At 34.2% G+C, this 12,058-nt stretch overlaps 1 protein-coding gene across 1 annotated transcript in view; it reads right to left on the bottom strand.

The window, feature by feature from the left end:
* Positions 1-12,058, bottom strand: part of DMD (dystrophin) — a 1,828,382-nt gene that overhangs the window by 1,556,667 nt on the left and 259,657 nt on the right. The window contains 1 exon segment of the mRNA XM_078146592.1: positions 5,479-5,658. Within this exon segment, the coding sequence (XP_078002718.1) occupies positions 5,479-5,658 (180 nt within the window).

Raw genomic sequence — 12,058 nt, 5'->3', positions numbered from 1 at the left:
AGTGATGTAAATAAATCTACCAACTAGATTTTTAGGCTTTTTAAATGTGTAATAATATCATCTCATGCTTTAAGCCCAATTGTTAGCAAGCTGATAAAATATTATTAGGAATGTCAAGTTGGTGATCAAAAAAAAAAGACACAGAAGGGATTTTTTTGTACATGTGTATCAATGCGTACATGTTTAAACAGATGCTATTAATGATAGATCATTTCCATGTGTGCACCATGACAACAGACTGCATCCTAATATTGCCAATATGAATACATTCTGAAATTTTCCAGGTAATTTCATCTGGAATGATGTTGTACCAATCCAATTATAATTCATTAATAACCCAAAGAAGTTTATCATTGAACTCACCTTTGTAATTTGAGATTCTGCAATATGTCGCTATCTATATTTAAGCATTCACTGATACTTGTAATATATAGATACATATATGTATCTCTATACATCTATATTTATACCTAACTCAGTCCATAGCAGTTAAAAGAAATTGAACATTTTTAAATTAATAAGAATAAATTAGGAAAATCAGGTGGGAGGGAATGAAAATTTGATGCAATGCTGCATGAGATTTCTTTATCATTTTTAAAATGGATAAGGGTCTGCAAAGTGCAAGAGTCGGATACTTTCCCACTAACGTAAGAAACTGAGGGAGAACTATAAAAAAAAGATGAAAATAAATACCTCCCATAAGACTAGAATTTCTTTACTTAAATCAATTGAAAATTAGAAGACATAGGGGCAGATAGGTGGCACAGTGAATAGAGCTCTGGCCTTGGAGTCAGGAGGACCTGAGTTCAAATCCAGCTTCAGATACTTAACACTTATTAGCTGTGTGACCCTGGGCAAGTCACTTAACCCCAATTGCCTCACCAAAAAGCAAAAAAAAAAAATTTAGAAGACATTACAAAGGGAAAATGAGTACAGGTTTAAAAAAAAATACTGTGGCAATGTAGTAGACTGAACAGCATACTAGGATTTTGAAAGGCCACAGTTCAATTTGGCCTAGGTAAAACATTTAACCTTTCAGTATCCCAGGCTACTCTTGAGGACCATAATTTGGAGAACAGGTGAACTATGATTAGTAGAAGTTTCCTCATTGTGTGTTCCCTATACCTATAAGCACAAGTCTGAACAGATTGAGAGAGAGAGAGAGGGAGAGGGAGGGAGGAAAGAGTGGGGATTAATCAGCACTTCCTAAACTGTGTTGTGATCCCATATGGGGTCATGAAAAATTTTAACAGTAAAAAATTTCCAAATGTGCAATAATCAGAAATGAATTAAAAATCAAATGCACAATGAAACCAGCATGTTTCTGGCAGCGCTCCCCCATGTTTCTTCTGGCAATTTCACTGTAGCCTAGGTTCTGTACACAAAGCATGTGAGCTTTGCACCCTGCATGCCCTCAGGCCCACAACACCTAAGGCTGCTGAAACCCTAAAAGAGGCCACAAGTGGAAAAAGTTTAAGAAGCCCTAGAGTAAATAATAAAATGAATTTGAGATTTTAACACAATGTGATATACACATACACATTCTTAAGTACTGAAATCAAAATATATTGAGCACCTCAAAGTTATTTTAGATAATAACTTCATGCAGTTTACATAAAACCCCAGCTTTATTCAATCAATCGACAAATATTTAATAAGTACCTACTGGTGCCAGGCATTGTTCTAGCAAATGAGGATAAAAAGAAAATGAATGAAAAGATGAACAAAATGATCTCCTATGAGGAAGGAAATATTTAAAGTGGGAGCACAACCAGACTATTTAATTTAAAAAGAAACACCCTAAACCACAAACAGGGAAATGTTGGCCATTCTATGTGAAGATAAAGGAACCTAAAAACATAAATTTTTAATATTTAAGCTTTGAATATGGGAAATCTAATTGTAAGGCAAATCAATATTCAAAAGTAGAATAGTTCTATTTGGAATGTTTTCAGTATTGATGAAAAATATTATCAACTGAAATTTTTAGTGTTATTTGTAAAATAAGCTAATCAAGAGTGATAAAGCAATTGCATCCTAAATTTAAAAAGAGTTAGGAATCATGACATTTCAAATTAGGGTTAATGAAAGAATAGGAATGCAAAGTTCCCAGAGAAAAGTAACATAAGGGATCTCCTAAAAATAAGAACATAACAAAACAGTTTCTGGCAGCATATCCTAAATATCTACCTTTAAGATTAAATAAAACCTTATTATAGGAAATGAAGTAGGATTTAGAACTGGAAGAGACCTTAGAAAGATGTCATCTAGTAGGTCCCACTCTTTTTTGCATATCAGACAAATGAACCTAAAAGTCAAGTGACTTGCTCAGGTTTACACAAACTGTCTGTAGAAAAGGCAGCAATAAGACCCTGGTCCTCCGATTGAAAATCCAGTACCTCAGGTCTAGGATTCAAAAGGAGAAGATGAGTTTTCTATTGTCTGTCTGCAGCTGGTTTTCTCAGGACTGGAACTGGATTTGAATTTACTCAGTAAAAGCTTTTTAATTAAACTTGAATTCTTAGCTCTCACTTAGATATCTAAAATCTTTCAAAGTGACTTAAAAATATTTTGTTGTTTGAAGGATCTAAAAAGCTGCCAGCTTTTGAATATAGAACTTAAATCTTCTTGGCTGTCTCTGGTTAGGAATTCCATCCTTAAAAACTGTCAATTAATTAGAAGTTTAGTTCATCATTGCTTAACTAAAGTTTTGTGGTAGATAGCTACAGCAGTATGTATATAGTTTTGCTTATAAATGGCAAGGGAATAATTTGTCTTCCAACCTTTTTTTTTTAATCTTAGATTACGTTAATGACAGAAATGAAGATTGACTTGTTCTGAATTATTGTGTTTGTTCAATATAAGAAAATACTAATTATAACAAATAAACTAAAAAGTAACCTATTCTTTTCCTTTTATTAGTAAAAAAAAATCAACCCATTAACAAACATTTCTTAAATACCTCTTATGTCAGTCACTGCCCTAGGACCTGGGAATGCAGAGGCAAAAAAACCAAAACAAAACAATCCTCGCCTTCAAATAGAATATTGATCTTTTGCCAATAGATGACAATGACAATATTCATTCATTTAAAGATTTTAAGATCCATAAAACACTTTCATATTTTTTTTTTATTTAATAAAACATATAGGAGAGGTATAACATAAAACACTAACAGGTATGTTATATGTAAGCTATTAGAAAACCCATTCTCTATCCATTATAAATTTTAGGGAGGAAAACTGAAAATCTATTTTCTTTGAAAGACTTTTTGGACCAAAAAACTTTGGAGTTTGAAAAATGAGTTTTACTGACTCCCAGTTTAACAAAATAACCATAAATGTAGTTTTCTTTCCCTTGGCTAAATATAATTTATTTTTATAGTTCTTTTTAAAAATTTAATTATATTTTCATAATTAAAACATATTTAAGATCCACAAAGTAGCTTCCTCAAAATAACCCTGAGATGTTCAGTGTAACTATCATTGCTATTTTACATATGAGGAAACTGAAGCTCAGAGAAGTGAAGGAACTTGCCCAATACATATGAGGAAACTGAAGCTCAGAGAAGTGAAGGAACTTGCCCAATGGCCACATGGCTGGAAAGTGAGACCTGTTTTTTCCTACTTACAAATCCAATGGTCTTTTCATCACATCATAACATAAGTAATTATATTTTATGTCTCAGATAAATATGATTTTGATAAGTCCCAATAAATGTCCCAAAAATTTCAGTGATTTTTAAGTTAATAAACCTTACCAAGAATAAGAATGGAAGATACCCTGAGAATAGTAACGGAAGTGATTCCCTAAAAAATGAGAACATGACAAAATTCTTCTTTTACAGCATATGCTAAATATCCAATATTTAAGATAAAATAAGACTTCATCTGGAAAAATGTGGCTTTAGGTTATTAAAGCTTTGGAACACCCTTATTGTGTGGTAGAGGTGGTGGGAGGGAAGCAGTGGAGGTAGTAAGAGACGAGTGCATCAAAAGAGGGAAAGAGGGAGAATTTAAATTGGTAGGCCAAGGGAAGAATGCCTTATAGCTGTAAAGTAATGAGATTTTTAAATTTTTATTTTTGGTTAAAAGGCCTATATCATTATTATAAGGGTGTCCCAAAAGTCTCAGTGAAGTGTTAATCTTTAATAATTTAAAATCACATTTTCTCAGATCAAGTCTTATTTTATTTCAAACATGGATATTTAGCATATGCTGTAAAATATTTGAGCTACTAGCCTAAGTATACTAAAGGACAGTCCATCCACATCAGAGCTACATTGGGGTTCTTTTGGAGTTTGTAGACCTACAGGAGAGTGTTTTAAGACCAAAACAAGCCTTCTTTTCTTCAATACCCTTATGCCTTTCCTTAATCTTAAAGTATTATCTATGCATGTAGATGAAGTATAAATATGAATTGTGCAGAAACATCTACTCTACTATGATAGGTCTGTGACTTCACCAGTATGTATACTTTCTTTATCACTATCACCTTTCCATATATTTTCACTCTGTGTGATTTTTGTCCCCATCTTTCCATATAATCTCAGTAGAAGACCTACCCAGAATTCTAGCAACATTCCTTTTCCTTCTTGTCTTAAAGGGACCGAGTCTAAAATCAGAGGTGTAAATTTTACATCTGCAACATCCACAGTTTTTAGAGGGTTGTGGCATATGGGGATTTAAAAGAGTGCTGAAGTTGGAGCACTGATGTTAGACTGTGATGTAATCGCCAGTCCACACCTCCTGGGCTACCAGCTTAGAACACCGTACTTCCTTTTCAAATACCTAACTAATCACTCCTAGCAACTGGCCAGGAGCGGACTGCCACTCATGTGAGTAGCCCGCTTTCCACCTCCATCTCTCCTCTCTGACACTGTTCTCTGTCAACATCTCAACCATCTACTGCTATGGAAAGACAAGACAGAAATCAAAGTTCTCATCAACTGAAGTTGACAACAGTGGTTAAATGTTAGCATTTTATTCTAGCCAAGAGCACTATTGGAACAACAAGGGATATCAAAGTCTCCTAGATAATCTTGGTAGTAGCAGCTAGGTGGCACAGTGTGTAGAGCACTGACCCTGGAGTCAGGAGGACCTGAGTTCAAATCCGGTCTCAGACACATAATACTTTCTAGCTGTGTGACTCTGGGCAAGTCACTTAACCCCAATTCCTTCACATACACATACACACAAAAAGATAATCTGTGGTAGGGGTTCTTAAACCCTTTGCCAGTCTGTTAAAGCCTATGAAGCCTTTATCAGATGTGTGTGTGTGTGTGTGTGTGTATAATAAAATAATAAATAATATAAAATGTATATATTAAAATACAGGCTGTTCTTAAGCTTAAAAATACACCAAGACTTTGAGGATGCCCTATATATAAGACGAAAAATACAGTTATAAAAACAAATTTAACTAACAAACCACTGATTAAGAAGCCATGATCTATTTGGGATAATTATAATGGCTTACCTGCACAGAACTCTTTTCAAGTTTTTGGATCAGATTATCCCAACGTTGGGCAAAATTTTCCAGCCATGCTTCCATCTTTTGAGCTACTGTCTTGTTCTTCAAAGCTGAGAGTAGATCCTGGCTGAATGAACACAGTTTGTCCATTGTTTGTTTCTTCATTTCTAGCTCTCCTTTTAAAATCTGTTTAAAAATAAATATTAATTAGGTTATGTAACACTGCCAATAATAATGTTAATGGTATACTTACATAATTCATATTTTTCAGAGTGTTTTTACACATTCTTATATTGGTTAAGCTAAGTACACTATAAGGAAAAAAAAGCTCATATATCATGTATATGCTTATAAATATATAAGCAGTGCAATGACCATGTAATCAGAAGTCATAGAGACAAATTCAGGTTGTTGTGTTTTATTACTGTGTGGCCCTAGGGAAGTGATTCAACCTTACTGAACCTCACTGTTTTCATTTGTAAAGTGAAGATAATAATATATGCACCTTCTATCCCAATGGATATCTGGGGAGATGGTCTTTGAAAACTTTAATTCGCAATATAAATGAAAGTTATGGTTAGGTAATGAATCACCTGATGTGATCACATATATTCAAAATTGCACTTACCTAAGTTATAATTATGTAAAGTATGGTCATTTGTTCCAGCAAAATGTAAATATGCACTGCAAAATCAAATAATGCAACCACTTCAGAGGATTCATCATTTTTACTAATCAGGACCTGGCTGTAACATTACCAATAAAGTCACTGCAATGGCTATTTGAATAATTATCATCTACTGCTGAGGTTATAATGGAAGTGAATGGAAAAAGAATTTAAGTACCAGCATGTTCCAAGCACTGTGCTTATGAGACAATAATATGATGAAACAAAAGCAAATAATTGATCACGACAAACTTATTTAGGCTTTTAGTGCGCTTTACTATTTCCCCCCATTACATATACTTTCTATAGCTCTTTGAACTGTGGAGATAAATGACAGTAATTCCATCTTATTGATAGACAACAGAAAGTTTAATTAATTTAAAGTAAATAGATTGAGAAATTTTCTGTCCCTGCTTTATTTGCCACATTCTATGCTAATTTATTTCCTCATATCTTTTGCAGACCCCAGGCATGCAGCCTTATTATTATTATTACCTACATTATGATAGTAGAGAGAAAAAAAAGGCTTGCTTTCATGACTTTGAATCTCTCTGTTTTCCTTCTGTGTCAATCCTGGCTATAATCAAATTATGAAGGTAATAAATATATGCCCCTCCTCCTTTCCCCACTGAACCACCACTCCTTGCCTAGAAGAATAATGTCTATCTTCTTATACAGACACTAAGTTGAAGAAAAAGGATTGACCTACATTGGTGGAGGGAGTTCCCACACCTGGAGTTTCCTCATACTAACGAAATCACAGGTGTAGGCCCAATCCCTAGCCTATTGTTGCTGTACTACCTCTAGTCACTTCTTGTGCTGTGTGGAAAACAAATATGTCATTTTTTAAATGAATGAATGTGGCAGTGACAAAGAAAAATCATTGATCACTCCCCACATGTTTGCCCTATTAGTAACTCAATTTGACACAGACTTACATTGGTTAGCAGTGAACCATATTTTAGAAATGAACTCTATGGTCAATGATAATTTCCCTCAAGGTTCAAGTTAAATACTAACCTTCCTACTGGAGGGCCTTTTTGGGGTCCTCTTTGTATTCTTTTCCTTTCTTCAAAACGGAATGTATTTATATTGAATGTGTTTTGTTTTTACTTATCTGTGGACTTACTGTTTCTTGCTAGTATTTGGTAGGCTCCTTGTTGGCAGAGACTTTTGAATTCATAGGTTAGTAACTCCAATGCTTAACACTGTACATGACATTGTAGGAATTTCAATGCTTACTGTTGCCTGTTGAATTTTAGCCTTCATTCAGAATCTGCTTCCTTTGTTTGTCTTCACTTTGTAATACATTCTTGTTCTAAACATATTTCCTAAACATTATAAGGTGCAAAATGTGTTTCTCTTGGATATGAATTTCCTTTCTGATTTTTTCTTTTACAAAATATATGAGCTATTCCCCTACACTTCTCTCACAAACCCAAACAGAAAGTAAACAGAGTAGAAATTTACAATTGAGTCTACTTAAATCCAAATGGAAAGTACTGGGCATATACGAAACAAGGAAAGGCAGGAATAGTTTAATGCTAACATATTGACTTAGTCTTTTGCTCAGCACAATTTTTGCCCTTTCAGAAATGTCAAAAGCATGCACAAATAAGTAACAAAATAGTATAGACACAAAAATCTTCCATGTTTTACTCCACACACATTAAAGAAAGTGATTAAAAATGACCAACGGTGTTAGGTTAGAAGGTAATGCAAATTAATTGAATTGCATATTTAATTAACTGAAAATACTTCAGAAAGACAAAAAATGTCATCATACATTAGAATTATGCTTAGGGAAAATTATTACATTGCTAATTTGGGTGCAAAGTGGCAGTGTCTAAGCAGTTTTTCTTATATAACCTTTTAACTAATTGGATCCCAAGAGATTTAATGACAAATGAAACTAACCCAATGAGATGTCCATGTATATATATACATATGTATATGAACCCAAGCACTTTATTATACACAAAGAAATATATACATTTAAATGTATTACAGAAAATTAGCTTAGATGTTAAGTCCCTTTTAAATCTTTACATTGACAGATTTCATATCTAATTTAAAGTTGTATTATAATCATTATAATAACACTTAGAATACTACTTTACTCTTTACAAAATATTTTCACATTCATCATCTCATGTGATTAACACAATAACCCTGCAAGCCAGACATAAATCTCCATTTTACTGATGAGAAATAGTACATTATTGTGAAAATAATACTGGATGCAACATAATAAAAAGAGTTGAGACCTCAGTTAAGATACTGGATCTTACATCTACTAGACTTGGGAACAAGTCACACTTAACCTCTCTGAGTTCCAGTTTTCTCTTGTTTGTAAAAAAAATGGGGCAAAAATAAATGCAGTTCACTACCCCACAGGTTGTTACGAATGTCAAATGAGATAATGTATTAAAATGCTTTGTAAAACTTCAAGTGCTTTATAAAAGGCAATCATCAACAACAGTATTAATTATTAATAATGATTAATATTAATATTTTTATTATTATAAGGAAAAATAAGTTTTAAAAATCATGTTCTCAAGCTAAAATCCATGAGAACACATCGACATCACAAGCACTGGGATTGAAATAGTCAAGGCAGGAAGCTTGCTCTACTTGACTACTTGGGAATTCATTCGTTCATTCAAGAATTCAAATGACATGTATTGTTCTTCACTAATCCAACATTATCATGAGTATACCTGCAATTAGACCCTGAGAGATGACTAGCTCACGTGGAATTATCTCTTTATGTTAACAATTCAAAGACTGTTCTTCTTAGCAAGCATACTACTGAATAATTCTTTCCCTATAGTCCCTCATGAGGAAAACCCCTTCTCAATAGTATAAGCTCCTTGCCTAGTCATTATCCCACCAAGAGAAAAAAAAACAATATTGGCTACTGAAACATACGACATCCACTTTTATTCCAACATCCTCCAATACTCACAGCACTATTAAAGTAGAAGTGGAGAAAACAAACAAGAATCCTTTCTCTCCCATCCAGAAGTATGTTTTTTGAGGTATGCACAGAGAACCTTAAAGGTTCTTAGTAATATTATTTAAAATTAAATTATGTTAGTCATAGGTTAAAAAAAACCTAGGGTTATCTATTGTATATTGTTATGTGTGTGATAGGAGATGGTGACAGATGGTAACTGTTTTGGGTCTTGCATTGTGACATATTTTAATGAACATTAAATTCTTATTCACTGCCTTAGTCAGCAGGGAAATTTTACCTCAAATTCTGGACCAGCTGTCAAGTTCTGTTAATTAGCTTAAACAATCAAGTGGCAAGACTTATACAAAACATATTTTCACTTTGTTCACAGGCAAGGTGACATAATTTAAATTTGATCTATATCGAGAAATTATTGAAGCATTACTAGTAGAGAATTTTAAAGTTCCTACTGAGAAAATAGAGACCATCCATTCTCAGCTCTGTCTTCTAACTCTATTCCATACCTCAATATCCTTCTACATCATCCCTCCCTCTGGGTTCCTTTGTTCTAGTCTCAATCGGAAGGATAGTCTTTCCCTTTGACAAGGCAAACAGCTCTACTCATGCTTTTGATCCTATCTTTTCCTGTCCATCTGGGAGTTTGTTCTTTTGATCATACCCACTTCACTGTTATCTTCAATCATTTCTAATTCACTAACCTCTTACCTATCATCTACAAACATGAAAGGGTCTCCCCTGGCCTTCAGAGAAACCCGATACTCCCTCAAGCTATCATCCAATATCTCTCTTCTTTACAAAACCAAACTCCTACAAAGAGTCTTATGAATATTTCCCTCAAACACTGACTTATTCTTACCTATTCTTCCCTTCTCTGCATCTTTCAATATGTCATCCAGTCCTACTCCTCTACTGCAACTATTCTCTTCAGCATTATCAATGATTTTTGATAACAAATCTAATTGTCTTTTCTTAGTCTTTTTTGACCTTTTAGAATCTTTTGATACTATTATCCACGCTCTACATTTATATGTTCTCTCCTCCTTTGTATTTCAAGACACTATTCCCTATTTACTCTCTTTCTACCCATATGACAACTCTTCAGTCTTTCATTCTGTGTCATTATCTAAACTCTGTCCTGTAATGGAGGTTATCCTCCAACACTGTGTCTTAGGCCTTCGGTTAATATATTTCTATTCCCTTACTTGTGGTGCTGCCATATATTAGCTGCCATGGTAGCAACTGCCATCTCTAGGTAGATGACTTCCAAATCTGTATATCTAGTCTTAATCTCTCTCAACTTTAATATTGCATTATCAATGAGTGGGATAGAGACCACCTACCCAAATAAAAATTTGGAGGTTTCTCTCAGTAGAAACAAAAGTTTCACTCTAGCAAGTCTCCAGTGAGAATTGGGCATCAACTACCCAAGGTGGACTAGAGTAGGGAGGCAAGATACAGGCAGCAAACAGGCAGTTATATACCCTTAGACGAACAACTCTAAGAAAAACCCTCGCCACTTGTTTACCTCAATCTCTTTTTCCTCATTGTTGTGGTGAGAGACCTTACATTCTACCCAGAAACTAAGAGATACATTTTACCCAAAACAAGCTTGGGAGCTAGAAGATTGCCTTATTTGGCAATTTGGGGTGGTGGTTACAAAACAAGGGATGGGGTGGGCAACAGATGTACGACCCGATCACATGATTTATGAAATTTAGGCCCAGCTAATGCTAAAGCCTTAACTAAATTCTGGGCATAGCTTCCATTTCATATGAGAAACTTTCACTTGTCCCACACACCAACTCCCTGATGAACAGGCTTGATTTTCAGTTCAATTTATCTACGCACATCTGGAGAGACTCACCACCTATCGGAAACACTTTTTCCCTCATTCATAACAGTGAAAATATTTTGGAGAGTATACATCTCTCTGTCTCATTATTTGTAAATAATCAAAGGGCTATCAAAGTTCACTCTATTGTTATGTATTTAAAGTAATCCTATATGAATGTGATATTCACATGAGAGACAACTGTTGGAGAACTTGTAAGGGAATATTCTGCTTTGCTCAATCAAAAGAAAATAGTCAACATAGATTTTGTATTTTCTATATTTTTTAATCTGTTGTGTGATTGTGAAGATGTGCATTGCTATATGATTTATAAAAGCCTGCCTATTTCCTTATCAGAGCTTACTCAAAATTTTCATTAAGCAAAAGTCTACCTATGTAACCCTCACTCAATAAACTCCAGGGGTTCCCTATCACCTCCAGGATCAAATACAAAATCCTCCTTTTGACTTTCAAAGCCCCTCAACCACTCTTCCGTTTTCTTTTACCTTACTTTCTGACACATGCTTCTCTATCGGGCCACACTGGCCTCCTGGCTGTTCTATGATCATGACTCTCCATCTCTTGACTTGGGGCATTTTCTCTGAAAAGATCTGGAATTTTCTCCCTCCTCATCTCTGCCTACATGCTTCACTGACTTCCTTTCAATTCCAACATCTACAAGAAGCCTTTCCCAATCCCTTGTAATTCTAGCAATTTCCCTTCTTATTTCCTATTTTCGTATATATTTATGTATGTATACATATACGTGTGTACACACACACATACATAGACAGAGAGAGAGAGAGAAAGAGAGAGAGAGAGAGAGAGAGAGAGAGAGAGAAGAAAGGAAGGGAGGGAAAGTCTTTTGCTTATTTTCATATCCCTAGCATTTAGTACAGTGCCAAGCATATACTAGGCAATTAAGATATGTTTATTGATAATTTGAAGGTTGCACGGAGGTATATGTAGATTGTTATCACAAAAATGTAAAAAAAAGAATATAAATACATAGATCATTAGTTTTTAAAATTCTATGAATCATTTTTCATAAAAATGAGGTTTCAGACTTTAAAAGTTCTTAGTAACTTGCTCTACTTCAGTTAACTTA

Source organism: Phascolarctos cinereus, unplaced genomic scaffold, assembly GCF_003287225.1.
Source record: "Phascolarctos cinereus isolate Bilbo 61053 unplaced genomic scaffold, phaCin_HiC Scaffold_726;HRSCAF=1367, whole genome shotgun sequence".
Taxonomy (NCBI): domain Eukaryota; kingdom Metazoa; phylum Chordata; class Mammalia; order Diprotodontia; family Phascolarctidae; genus Phascolarctos; species Phascolarctos cinereus.
The sequence above is the reverse complement of the archived record's forward strand: the minus strand, read 5'-3'. Positions and strand labels throughout refer to the sequence as shown.